The sequence below is a fragment of the Pongo abelii genome, chromosome 5 (assembly GCF_028885655.2).
Source record: "Pongo abelii isolate AG06213 chromosome 5, NHGRI_mPonAbe1-v2.0_pri, whole genome shotgun sequence".
Lineage (NCBI taxonomy): Eukaryota > Metazoa > Chordata > Mammalia > Primates > Hominidae > Pongo > Pongo abelii.
Window position 1 is genome coordinate 25,946,617 of NC_071990.2, and position 14,789 is coordinate 25,961,405.

The 14,789-nt window shown below is 37.9% G+C and overlaps 1 protein-coding gene across 1 annotated transcript in view; it reads right to left on the reverse strand.

Annotated features, from left to right (window-relative positions):
• Positions 1-14,789, reverse strand: part of SLC17A3 (solute carrier family 17 member 3) — a 64,968-nt gene that overhangs the window by 8,346 nt on the left and 41,833 nt on the right. Inside the window, exons 3-7 of the mRNA XM_054557307.2 lie at positions 14,467-14,590; positions 8,334-8,545; positions 7,897-8,130; positions 7,725-7,812; positions 1,403-1,489 (exon numbers count right to left, since the gene is read on the reverse strand). Coding sequence (XP_054413282.2) covers positions 1,403-1,489; positions 7,725-7,812; positions 7,897-8,130; positions 8,334-8,545; positions 14,467-14,557 — 712 coding nt within the window. The 5' untranslated portion in view covers positions 14,558-14,590. The remainder of the gene's footprint in view (positions 1-1,402; positions 1,490-7,724; positions 7,813-7,896; positions 8,131-8,333; positions 8,546-14,466; positions 14,591-14,789) is intronic.

Consider the following 14,789-nt stretch of genomic DNA (forward strand, 5'->3'; position numbering starts at 1 on the left):
TTCTGCATGTATTTTTGTTATTTTCTTCCTTCAGTTTGATTTAGGTTTACTTAAATCTTCTTTTTCTAGGTATTTTAAGGCATAAGCTTAGATCATTAATTTGAGAACCATCTTTTCTAATATAAGCATTTAATGTTAAAAGTTTCTCTCTAAGCTTTGTTTTAATTACATCCTACAAAATTTGATATATTGATTTTTCATTTTCATTCAATTCGATTAAAAACTTTCCCTCGTGTCTTTTTCTTTAACTCATTGGAAGCATGTTGCTAAGTTTTTAAATATTTGGGGTATTTCCAGAGGCTTTTCTGTCACTGATTTCTAGTTTAATTTTATTATGTTCAAAGAACATATTTTCTATTATTTTCAACTCATTTAAATTTGTTCCATCTTATTTTTGTAGGCCATAAATTGTCTATCCTGGTGAATGTTTGAAGCACATTTGAAAATAAGTAGTCTACTGTTGTTGAATAAAATGTACTTAATCTGTGTTCTTATTCTATTGATTATTAAGAGAAGAATATTGAGGTCTCCATCTTTAATTGTGGATTTGTTGATTTCTCCTCACTCTTCTATCAGTTTTTGCTTCACGTATTTTGAAGTTCTGTCATTAGGTGCATATACATTTCAGATTGTTATGTCTTCTTGTGAATTGGTAATATTCCTTGTTCTGAAGCCATTCTTGTCTGATATTAATATATCCCCCCAGTTTTCTCTTGATTAATGTTTCCGTGGTAACTAACATCTTTGTTCCCTGGACTCTGTACAGTCCCAAGAACCAACAGGACTCTATCTCTGCCCTCAAAGAGCTCACTGTCCAGAAGGGGAGATAAATGTATAAACAAATAAATGCAAACTAAAGAAAGGTTTGAAAGTAGAATGTAAAAGCTACTGAAGTGGAAGTTACGGAGGGAGCAGTTCTTTCTCGATTTCTAATAACTAAATGGAAGGCTTTGGGACAAATGCTGAGGTTGGCAAAATTCATCCTCTTGGTGTTTCACGTTTTCTCCTCTCTAAGAAACTTGAGCCTTACTCAGGATGCCTTGCTCCTGTGCTCAATCTGAGACAAAACCCACAGCAGCACCTACTTCTCTGGACTTCTTCCTTCCGTGTGCTACCACTGACCTGCAAGCCCATCCCCTATTGCCTGCAATGGCAGCAGAGTATGCCTGATTACCGTGTGATAATAACACAATATGGTGGGTTAATAGCACTTTATAATAGTCAGGAGAACTTCCAGATTTTTTTATGGCATTGGCTAATTATTCCCTTAGATTAAGATATTTTGTTTTCTAGGATTTATTGGTCTTGACTCATTTCCTTTGGAAAACTATACACAAAATATACTTACTGAGGAGAATCTTTCTGCATATGAAACTCTGGGAACTGGGAGATAGTAGCTTACCAAAGATATAGAAGACAAAGGGCCACCCAAGGGTTTCACTAATGAAGCCACCTATGAGGATGGCAGTAAAGCATCCCAGTAACATTCCTGCAAAAAGAGAGAAAGTAAGCTGTGGGACTCCAGACTTCTACCTGGCAAACACATACAGATTGATAGATGACATATTATAGAGCAGTAGCTTTAAACCGTAAGGAGACGAGCATATTAGAACGCACAAACTTCAAATTTATGATTTAAGAACATATAATTTCATATGTTCTCCTGAGAGCACATTTTTCTGGTAGTTCCCTATAACATAGCAGATGACTGTCATACTTCCTTTCATGTTCTTTTAATTACACAAGTTATATATGCTTATTGTAAAAGTAAACTGCTACAAGGAGCCAAAGTTCCCCTCATGTGCCTTCCTAGCCATTCTCACTCTTTTCTCTAAAATTAACCATTAGTAACAATGTGTTATATGATATATAATTGCATATCTTTTCTTTTCTGCACACATAAATAATACATATCTACACATAGTCATCCTCTTGGTAAATGCATTTATGTAATATGTAGACAGAAAGCTATATTTTTCTATAAATGTGCTAATAAATATTTTAACTTTTATAGCTTTTCAGAATGTTCTAATATGGTGGGGCATGTTCCCTTTTTATCACTTTTTCAAGCATTTCTAGGTGATTGTGTTTTTTATTTTCCAGATGAACATTATTAAGCTGTCAAATACTATATATGTGTATAGGTATTATCATTTTTAAATAAACAGGATCATAATGTTTCTATTGTTTTGTGACTTCACTTTTCATTCAACAATTAGTCTTGTAAGCGTTTTTATGTCATTCTAGATTCTACGCAGTTACTGTGAACATAGACATAATTTATTTCTGCACCATAGAACAGCAGAAGTGGACTTGCTAGGTCAAAGTCTAGATCAAAGGCTATGTGCATTTTAAATTTTGGTAAATACTGACAAAGTACCTTACTAGAAGTGTGTACCAAATTAAATTGCCAAAAAATATTGGGTTTTTTTTTCTCGTCTCTTTGACAGCATTTAATATCCTCAAAGGTTTTTTCTTGTTGTTGTTTCTTTTGTTGTTGTTTGAGACAGAGTCTTGCTCTGTCACTCAGGCTGGAGATTTATTACAATGGTGCAATCACAGCTTACTGTAATCTCAAACTCTTAGGCTCAAGCAATCCTTCCACCTCAACCTCCGAAGTAATGGAATGACAGGTGCATGCCACCACACTTGGTTAACTTAAAAAAATTCTTTATAGAGATGGGAATCTTGCTGTGTTGCCCAGGCTGGCCTTGAACTCCTCAAGTGATCCTTCCATCTTGGCCTCCCAAAGCACTGGATTACAGGCATAAGCCACCATGCCCAGCCCCTCAAAGTTTTTAAAAGTTGCCTTTCCGGCCAGGTGCAGTGGCTCACGCTTGTAATCCCAGCACTTTGGAAGGCCAAGGCAGGCGAATCATGAGGTTAGGAGTTCGAGACCAGCCTGGCCAACATGGTGAAATCCTGCCTCTATTAAAAATACAAAAAATTAGCTGGGCGTTGTCGGGGGGTGCCTGTAATCCCAGCTACTCGGGAGGCTGATGCAGGAGAATTGCTTGAACCCAGGAGGCGGAGGTTGCAGTGAGCCAAGATCACGCCACTGCACTCCAGCCTGAGTGACAGAGTGAGACTCTGTCTCAAAAAAAAAAAAAAAAAAAAAAAAAAAAAAAAAAAAATTACCTTTCCAATATTAATGAAAAAGTGAAAAAGAGAGCTGGGGGTGTTGGCTGATGCCTGTAATCCCAGCACTTCGGGAGGCCGAGGTGGGAAGATCAGTTGAGGCCAGGAATTCAAGTCCAGCCTGGGCAATGAGTAATATCCTGTCTCTACAAAAAACAAAAAGTAAAAAATTGTGCAGACATGGTGGTGCCTGACTGTAGTTTCAGCTACTCAGGAATCTGAGGCAGGAGCATCACTAGAGCCTAGGAGTTCAAGGCTGCAGTGAGCTGAGATCATGCCACTGCACTCTAGCCTGGGTGGCAAAGGGAGACCTTATCTCAAAAAAAGAAAAAAGTAGAATAAATAATAAAGAGTATCCCATTTTAATTTCCTTTTTCATAGTAAAGTTGCACATTTTTTTCTATCTTTAACTATCATTTTTTATTTCTTCTGTGAACTGTCTGTTCATAATCTTTTTATCTTTGTTTCTTTTGCTTGTTTAATTTTGCCTTAATTTATAGAATCTTTATGTATTGTGAATGATCCTTTGTCTGTATGCTGGCTGCAATTATCCTCCCGTCTTTAACTTTTTTAATGTTGTGTTTTGTAATTCAGCTGTAAGTTTTTATGGAGCCAGATCTCTCATTCTCCTCTATAATGACTTCTACTTTTACTCTTTTGTTTAGAAGATCTTTTCCCACCACATAATGTAAAAAAAAAAAAAAAGAAAAAAAAAGTCATTTACTTGTGTTGCCTCATTTAAGCCCTAGTAGTCAGATTTATAATTGAGTAAATAGAGAGAAAAATTAAATAACTTGCCAAAGGTCACATTGTTAATAACAGGGGAAGGTAGTTTGGAAATGAGACTGCGTGACCTCAGGCCACAGATACATGGAGATGGAAAACAGCATATTTTTCTACCACTAAGTCCACCAAATTTGCATCTTTTCCTTGAACTCTCTGCCTTTGCTTTGACTATAATGGGGGACAGGTTCCTGCATTGCATCCATACAAAGCCAGGTCCCTTCTTTTCCTCTGGACCCCATCTCCTCCGATCTATCCCAGGTTTGGACTCCTAAGAGTATGCATTCTCTCTCTGCATCCTCACTTCCCTCCTCAACTCTTGAATCTTTCCCATCCACATGCAAATATAGTTTCCTGTGGCTCATGTTAAAAACAAAACAAAACAAACCCTTCAGAACCCCCTCCATGCACTTTGACGTTTCTCTGCCTCTCTTCAAGGCAAAACTTCCCAAAAGGCTGTGCTAACTGCCTCCATTCCCTTTCTTCTTGTTCTTTCCTCAGCTGACTCCCAACACACCTCCATTTTCACTCTCAAAACACTGACACGGTTCTTGTTAAGGTTTTTTGTGACTTCCACCCTGCTGGACTTGTGGCCACTTGCTCAACCCCAGCAGCATGTGGTACAGTTGGCATCTGACTGACTACTGTCTTGAGGCATCTGTCACACACACCTACCTTGTTTTCCCACTGCCTCATGGGAAGCTTCTCAGAACATTTGCTGGCCTGTCATTCTCTTCTGTCTAAGGCCTGAATGCTGGAAGGCCTCAAGGCTATTCCCTTGGTTTTCTCCTCTTCTCCATCTATGTTCTTTCTCTAGGTGGTCTTGTCCAGGACCAGGGCTTTAAATACCATTTCTATTGAAATACTGAGGAATTTTCAGTACGTCCTGTTTTTTCTCATGTCGCTACCAAATTCCAAATTATAAACCAATCTCCATTCTGATGCCTAACGGTTCATGGCTAATAGTTGATTTACACTGGCTTATTTAATGCTCAAATACACACACACAAATACATATACACGCATTCACATCTATCATAGGTTGATATCACATGTATCAACCTGTGTGCGAGCTGTATCATATATATGTTCATATCTAAAGTGTATTTGTTTTGTTTTTATGTTTTGGGCTTCATTAAAGTTGTATCATCCTGGATGTCCTTTTCTAAGACACTGTAATGTGTTTGCTGTATTATATGAGAATATTCATTTCTACCATAGAAAATAAATAAATTCACCTTATAAGACGTTAGTCAAATATCATAAGATGTGTTGGGTATTGATTATAACAAAGTCAGTAATTTGAGAGATATTGATAGACAAGATTCATAAACTATGTAAATTAAAGATAAGTAGTTTACTAAGAATACCATGTTTATCTTTGAACATAGATATAAAAGGATATGAAGACTAAGAGACAAATAATATTAGTCAGGCAATGATTTTAAACATGAGTCTCTGAACATTCATGGAGGTTTAGAGGCACTCAGTCAGGGAAGCACTGAAGCTTGTGAAATTCAAGTGTGGCCATCTCTTCCCAACTCTGCGTTCAATGACTTGACTGAATCTTGAAATCAGCTATGGTGGGAATGTTTAGAACACAGAAACTGATAATACTATAAATGAGCTTATTTTCCCCCCTGGAAAGCCTGTTTAACAACACAGCACTGCTGACTCAATATTTGTCTGGGCCTAATTCAGCACCCACTGGAGATACGCATTCTGTCTCCGTGTGCTCAAGCAACACGAAGCCATGGCAGTTAGTGAGTTCTTTAGGGAATGGAGCTGTGGCCAGCAGCACTCATCTTTGTGTTTCTCCCATACAACAAGTGCATGTCATTGGCCCTGATGCCTTTCCTCTGGACACCCCTGTTTGAACCTCAACTCTGGTTCTCAGAACCACACCATCAGTGGTAAGGCTGGTGCAGCAGAAAGACAGAGAAAGGATGTTTGAACACTTGAACATTCTGCACACTTGATTCAGGTCGTGCGATCCTTCTACCTGCTTGTACTCTATCTCACGTGGGTTAACATACCCCATTTCCACTCCTCCCCCTTACTTTTTACCCTGTGTTTTAAAATGACGTAACTGTGCAATTACAGCACCTAATGTGGTCTGTGAGCCTATTTGTTCTATGACCTCTGGGATAGCTTGTCTGGTAGTGTACCTTAGGCTACCAAGGTATCAAGGCATTTTCCTCCATGATAGACGTGCTTTATTCATACAACATTTGTGTTTCTAAGATTAATCTATGTTGTTTCATGCAGCTACAGTTTCTTCATTTTCACTGCTGTATGATATTGCATTATTTTTAGATTAAAGGTGTTTGGGTTAATTTTTCTTATCACCTATTAAACCTGAACACCAGTTCTGTTTGGTCTGCTCAGTCCCTTAAGTTACTAAGCTCCTTAAGTGGCTGCAAAGTTTCCTATCTACAATAGGTGCACCTTTCTAGGCTCCCTTAGAAGATACATACACTGTATCCTAGAGGCTGGCAATACTTGAGCCCTTCCACTAAAGGCAGGTGCCTTCTGGGGTAGTCCTATGCCAACCTTATGAGCTGAGCAATTCCATCCACCAGTACAGCCTGCAGAGGAGCCCCAGGATCATCAGAAATGGCAATTTCTATAAGATCTACTGAGGAAAGCAGGCAGGTTCAGCTCACTCCACCTGCTGATGGGATTCTCCAGTGGCTTTCTGTTGGGTGCTTTCAGACAATCATGGGCTCTATGCTCTCTAAACCAGGCTTGGAGGCCAGAAAGGATCACCTGCCTGGAGCTTCTGAAACAGCCCTTCAACACCAAAGATGAGAAAACTTCTGGAACCTGCACTCTTTGTAGGCTACTGAGATTCCTCTGGATACTGTCATTTGACCTATTCTGGTTGTTCAGTCTCTATATACTCAGAAGTGAGAGGAAAGGGAGTTGCTACTTTCTATAAGGTCACTGTCTTCAGTCCAAGTCTTTTAACTTTTCTTTCATGCTTTCCATCTCCTGATTTTCTTGTGCTGTATTCTGAGATAATCCCTCAGTGTGATAAACAAAGTGAATTTTCTGAGTCCAAGCTGCAAATAGCAGAGAGTAATCCTCCAGAATTGCGAGGGCTTTAGAGTGTGCTGTCAGTCAGGGTGTGTGTGTAGTTTATTTTCTGGACTTGAAGGGTCCCTGCCTTCTTGGTACTCAAAAATTACCTGGAGAGTTACCCTTTTGTTTCTCACCCAGCACCCACTTTAGCAGTCTCCTGTTTCTTAACCATACACTGTCCATTTTCCACACTTCCCCAGTATAACGTAGACTTCTTCTTCCAGAATATTCATTCAGAGCACAGTGTCCAGGCAGATCATTATCAGAAAGAAGTTCTCAGGACAATTGAGAGCAACTCCAGAGAAGATTAAGTTGAATCTTTACCTTCCACTGAATAATAGTATAAACTCCCAAATGTCAGGAATGAATATATAAAGATAAAACCATATAAGCTGAAGAAAAAAAACACGGGTGGAATTTTTTTTATAACCTTTCCATCTATGACTCAAAATCCAGATGCCATGAAAATGATCAATTTGACCACATAAAAATACTTTTTAAATGCTCCAAGTCATAGTAAAGGCAAAGTCATGCCATAAATGACATCCTAAGGAAAATAACTGAAAGTCATGTCATAGACAAAGGACCACTCTTTTTAATTTAAAAATACTTCATTGACATTGAGCAGATGATGAGGAACCATGCAATGAAAAGTTGTCAAGGAACCCAGTGGGAGAATGTTGGATCATAGTGTGCCCATTTGGATTACATGTCCTTACCTGATAAAGCAATGCTGCAGAGTCTGCTTCGTTCATGTGGAGGGCCCCACTTTTCCCAAATTGCAAACTGACCCCCAAGTATTGAGCACTGAAATTAAAATGATTAGAGTTCTTAATGTGTGGTGCCATGTAGAAATTCATATCCAACTCAGATTTATAAAATATTGGGTACCTGGCTTAGGCCCTGGACTATTCGAGTTACAATGAGGAAGACTATTCCAAAGTCAGCGGCCAGAGGGATGCATAGAGTGAGAAATGAAGTTGCAAACAAAGAAATGCCAACCACTCGCTTTGTTCCTACTCTTCCAGCCAGGTATCCACTGGGAGCCATTGTCAGTATGCCACCATAGCCAACAGCACCAAAGATGATGCCTTGGATTTGAGGAGACCAGTCATACACAGGAGCCTTAGAGAAACAGAGAATGCTGTAGTAAACCTTACACAAAAAGGTTCTTACATACCCTAGAAAGCTTCTTCAGACCTTTTGCTTGCTTTCAAATTACTATTTTCTCCATTAAAGTTTTTAAACATACACACTCTAGAAAAATAAATATCCAAGCAAACAAACAGCAAAAAGAAAAGCACAAATTTATATCTTGTGTTGCTTACCTTTGCAGGAAGACTCTTTGGGGCTTTACTTAGGCCACCAAATGAGTCAACAGGCAGCCCCTCAGAGGAGTCATTGAGCTGGGATTGAAGGCTTGTGCTGTTGACCATGGCTACCATGGTGATGTTCATGATGACATTTTGTGCTATCGTTGTGAAATTGCAGAAATGTAAGACGAGGGCTATTCCATAGCGAGCAGAACATAAACTTGGAACTGGAAATATTATGACATCATATTAGTGTTTTTTAAAATTGAGCTAACATTAGTTTTTCACAAGATATAATTTAAAAAGTACCTGACCACCTAACGATTTAAATCATTACTTAAATGACACTTCTGTTGGCTTTAGGAAAGAAAGACACAAAAGAAGGAGATCACTGAGTTGAGTTAAATGATGTTTTATACCAGAGCTTTGTAGAGCCTAACTTGATCTCGGGGATTCTGTTCATCCTAGAATTTTGTCTCCACTATTCCTAGGTCATTGTGTTCTACAGTTGATGAAATTACTCACAAGTAAATGCATATACATATGTGTGTGTGTGTATATGTAACACATATATATGAAAAGAAAATATATACATATGAATATGTGCACATATTTAAATTGCTACATATAATTTATAATATATTACATATAATTTGTATGTATAATTATATATATATAGCATATAATTTATATATGACACGTATTGTTATATATAATGCACTATATATTACGTATAATATGTATAAATTTTATGTATGTAAATGAAATGTAAGTTACACTTTGAAGAGAGTTGTCCATTGGTATAGATGTATTCCATTCACATCTTCAAGTATTGAAGATATACTTTCATTTAAATTTTGAGATTAAACTCCTATGAAGATTCTCTCATTAGAGAAATTGACACACACAAACTATGAAAAAATCAGGTGAAAAATAGTGGAAAAATAAATGAGCACAGCATTCAAATAATCTGTATTTGTACAGCCAGGAAAGATGGCAACTTAAACGCAGAAATCTCATTCTCCCTTTTCCAGATCCTGGCTAAATTGTCCAAAAAATGTAAAACAGGGAAATCAGCATTTGTGGTTGAAATTAAAGAACTCTTCAGAAGTTAAAATCTGGGAAAAAAATCAGTTAGATGAGATTGAATGGTATAAAAGTTTCAAAGGTTAGGTCTCTACTCAACTTCTTAAAAAGTCTTGCAGCATTATATTAAGTGAGTAGAAGGTATCCTGGCAGAACACAGCTAACAGCCTAATTTGAAGAGCAAATAAAATGTATGAGCCAAGAAGCTGTATTTATCTGGGCTCAGATTTACTACACAAGGGCTTCAGGCAGAGTAGCTCTTTGGAAATCTCTCCAACCCTTTCACTTTTTTCTGTGTGGCAAGAAAAGGGACTTAGATCAATGAGATTGGGTAAATAAATGGAGCATGTGTACCCTTTCACTTTTTTCTGTGTGGGAAGAAAAGGGACTTCAATCAATGAGATTGGGTAAATAAATTGAGCATGTGTAGCTCTGTATCTTCTCCAGACTGCCTGGAAGCTCTCTACTCTCCTACCATGTAGCTACTTTAGCAGAGCAAGCCTGGGATTGCCCAGTTCACCCTATGCTTGGGTAGGTAAATCTATTCAATGCAGAAGAAATAGCAGGGAGCTGGATTGACCACTCTTCTAGGCTACATCCTCCAGTCCAGATTTGACATCCTCAATCAATCATTGAACAAAACACTTATCAATCACCTCCAATATTGGGCCCTAGAAGTGTAGCAGCAAACATAGCACACAAACAGCCCTGTGTTTGGGGACCTCACATTCCCGAGAGAAGCACGAAATACGAAACACAAACAGCAAATCAAATAATATATTAGAGGGTGATAAATGCTGTAGAGAAAATAAAGCAAGAAAGGAGGAAGTCCCAATGACATATCAGAGAGGTGGTCATGCAGACCTCTGGAGAAAGAACATACCAAGTAGAGGGAACACCCCTGGAGCTAGTTGGAGAGTGCCTGGTATGCTCAAAGAATCAAAAAGAGGGGATTACGACAGAATGGAGTGAGCCAGGGGTACAAGAAGAGATGTCAGGGAAGCTAGATCATGGGGCTTGAATTGTTCAAGACATGTGGGCCATTGCAGGTACTTTGGCTTTTACTTTGAGTGGGATGGGGCCACTGGAGGGTTTTCAGCAGAAGTGGGACATGATGTGACTTACATTTTGAAAGGATCTCTTTGGCTGCAGAAATGAGAACAAAACGATAGGGAGGAAGTGCAGTTAGGAAGCTATTGCAATAATTCAGAAGAGAAGTGAAGCTATCTTGGATTAGGGTCATGGCAATAGCTAAGATGTGGTCAGACCCCAGATAAATTCCAGCTTGGGAAAAACACCAAATAAGAGTTTCAGTTTTACAGGTGGGTGGAAGGCAAGGAGAAGGGGAGTTTGAGAGATTCTTGTTCTAAACAACAAGAAGAATGAAGTTCTACTTTCCTAGGAAGAAAGTTCTTTGGAAGGAGCAGGTTTGTAAGGTGGGGTGGTCAAGAGCTTATTACTGGACTTGTTAAAACAGAGATGCCTCTTAGGCACCAAAGAGAAGATGTTGAGCATGTTGGATATACAGTTCTTAAGTTTAGAAAAGAAGTAGGAGTTGAGGCATAACATTGGGAGTTAATAACCTGCAGAAGATACTTAAAGCCATAAAACTTGGGAAATTGAAATAAATAGAGAAGAGAACCAAAGACTAACTCTGGGGCTCTCCAGTGTTTGGAGGTTGGATAGATGGGGGAGGAACAAACAGAGGAAAGTGAAAAGGAATGGATGGTGGGATAAGAAGAAAAGAGTGCGGTGTCCTGGAAGCCAAGGGGACAAGAGTTTCAGGGAAGAGGAAGTCAGTAGGTACTTCAAATGTCCCTGATAGGTCATGTAACATGATGTCAAATCCTCACAATAACACTATGAGGCAGCTATTACTACTATTTTACAGATGAAGAAACACAGGCACAGAGAGACCAGCTCACAATGTAGCTCACGTGTCTATGCTCTTAACTACTGTAGCACATATACATGGTGGCTTCTGTTTTGTCCAAGATGATTCCGTGAGAATACCTCTGTGATTAATACAATCCATGTGCACCCAGTTGTAGGGTTTATGTGGCTCTGTGATGTGGGATAAAGAGGTGCCTTGAGATTAATAAAGGAGGATTCCCCTTATGGCTATGCTATCTTCTATTGATGGAGTACAAGTCTTTGTAGTGAATGAACTGAAACATAATATCTTTGTAAGCGTTTTTTTTTTTAATCTGATTCAGCACTGGTGGTGACTTCCTCTATCAGTCAAATCAACTAATAATTTGTGAGTTCTTGTGGCCTCTGATTTTCCCAAGTTCCCTTGGGATCCTAAGTGTCAAAAGCTACCAAAAAGGGTATCAGCAAACCAAGAGACTAATGGCTTACAAATGAGGAGGTTGAACATTTGCCTCATGAGAATGTTGAAAGATTAACTGGAGAGTGTATTTAAAAGGCTTAGTCTGGTGCTTGCCAGATGTTAAGTGTTTCCTGCAGGCCACTATTTGTGTCCTGTGTCCATTCTGAATGAACTATACCAGTTGTGCCTACTCTAATAGATTGGTGCCAGTGGTGTGCTGTCTGTTGAATTTTTTGTGATCACTCCTAGCTATACAAGAATGTGTGGGTCTGTATGCATGTGAGAAAGTGTAAATTAAGAAGCACCTGAGGGTATTCTATTTAACTACTGGAAGAGGGCACTGACACCATGAAATCATAGGTTTTTGAATGTGAGAGGTTATATTAATGAATTCAGTACTACTGTACGCAGAATCCAGGAAGCTTATTTCTTAATTTGACGTGACAGACAGACCTTAAGGTGGCCCCAGTGATTACCACCTCATGGTATTCTCACTTTTATATAATTCCCTTCCCTTGTATGGGGCCAGGAGCTTTCACTTGCTTGTATCCAACAGAATACGGCAAAGGTGATGGGATGTCACTCCCATGATTGCATTATGTTATGTAAGACTCCATCTTAGCAGACTAAAGATAAACACTCTTCATGTGGGCCTGATGAAGTAAGCAGGAAGTTGGAGAACCTCACATGATAAGGAACCGTAAACACCCTCTAAGACCTGAGAATGGCCTTCAGCCAAAATCTAGCAAACAGCCAGAGCCCTCAGTCATACAGCTATAAGAAAATGAATTTTTCCAACAACCTGAATAAGCCTGGAAGTGGGCTTTTCCCTAGTCTATACTGCAGATGAGAATGCAACTTAATCAACCACTCAATTGTAGCCTTGTGAGACACAGAGAAGAAGAACCAGTTAAGCCAAACTGCGCCTGGAGCTCTGAGCCACAGAAACTGTAAGATAATAAGTATATGTTGTTTCAGACTACTATGTTTATGGTAATATGCATGCAGAAATAGAAAATGAGTACAGTTGGCAAAAAATAATAAAGCCTAGTTGAATGACTATACAAGAATTTTGGGAGGTAAGTATTGAAAAATATTTGCATTACAAAATTTATCATGAGAGTAAAATGTTAAGACATTATTGTATTGAAGAATAAGAATACTCAGAAAAATCTAAGGAACAATAGAAAAACATCCAAAAGAATCATGCGGTGTGTAAAGGGTGTTGTGGCAATTAATGGGAGAAAACTAGATCATGTAATTAGTACTGCTAAGATAATTGGTTACATAAGTGGAAAATACTATTGGCGCAATAGCATGTTCTAAATTAAAATAAAGCATAGATATAATACAATAATACTGCATTTTGTCAAACCAAAGGCACCATTGATACATCATTATTTTTGTTCCACTAAAACTCAATTGATCAGCTGATTAACAGATCAAACTGAATAGGTCCAAAACTAAACTCTTGAGCCCTACCACCTCAAAACTTCTACCCAGAGTCTTTCCCAGCTCAGTTGATAGAAATCTCAATCTTCCAAACACTTTGCAATCCTTGATCTGGAATGTACTATTGTCTTCATATTCAAAATGTGTATAGAATCCAACAACTTCTCACAAGGGCCACTGTTATTTTTTGGCTAAGAGCTAATTCCGTGTGGTTCTAGTTACCAATATCTCCTGCCTGAATTTCTGCAGTAACCTTCAGCTTGGTTCCTTGCTTCTAATCTATTCTCAATACAGCAGTTGGAGTATTCTCACCATACCATAAATAAAATCACCTCCTCTTCTGCTCAAAATCCCCCCTGTGATTTTATTTTTGTTTGGATTAAAAACTAACATCTCTGTAGTGAACAAAGGAAATGAAATATGTAAACTCTTTGCCTCACAGTTTTCATTTCTTGGGAATAAACCCTGAAGAAATAATTCCAATGTGGACTAGTGTTGTGTTAAATAATGTTCATTTATCATCATATATAATAACTTACATACATAGTTCATAAACATCTAATAACCTAAGTAACATATGTAGTTCATATATAGATATAATAGCCAAGTAACGAAAGAAAACCCTACAAATTAAATATCCAGTCACAAGAAGATTTTTCAGCTAAGAAATACTTCCTCTATTGGCTATGTTGGAATATAATGTGTGTCCTTTAAGAATCCATATTGCTTTATAAGATTCACAAAGAGATTCACACTTTGTGAATCTAATAAAGCAATATGGAAAACTATATGCTGTCAAGTTAAAAAATATACAACACAATACATAAAGTATAGAACTATTCAAAATATGCATACAAAATAAAGGCAATAAAATTAAATTATAGTAATTGAATTAAGCTTATGAAAATCTTTTTATTTCTTGTTTTTTGAAGTATCTATAATTAGTATTTTTACTTTTTTAAATCAAGCAATACAGTTACATTTAAAATATTACATGCAATCACAAGCAGGACACACAATACTATGTGTAGACAATTCAGTAGCAATTATCAAGAATGTAAAGATTGGAAAGATACAGACTGAAAGGTAACTGTCAAAAATAAAACACTTCTTTTTAGTAATTTTTATTTCCTTCATATTTGCAAAATATGTTAATTTCACTGGATTTGTAAAAAGAATTAAAGAACTTAAAAATCACAAATTCATTTTTATAGTAATACGCTGACAAAAAGAATTCACTGTAAAATCCTAAAACCAAGCAATTGAGGTCGAATTTACCTTTCCTGGGGATCAGTGCCTCATCCACTTGCATATCTTGTGCGTTCTTGCTCTCCCTTGCTGTGGGACTCAACTCTGTCTTGGTGGCCATTGTGTTTCTCTTCTCCAAATGAATGGTTTTCACCTATCAGGGAGATATGTAATTCACATGCATCAGTTGAGAGAAAGGGACTCCCCATTGAAATATTTAAACAAGGGCACCAAGGAAACAAAAGCTGGCTCATTCCATCTGGTTGGAGTCAGGGAGGCTCATTATCCCCTCTTGGCTCAACACAACAGGCATACTGCACCTAAGGTTTGGAATTGTTTATTTATTAGGATCT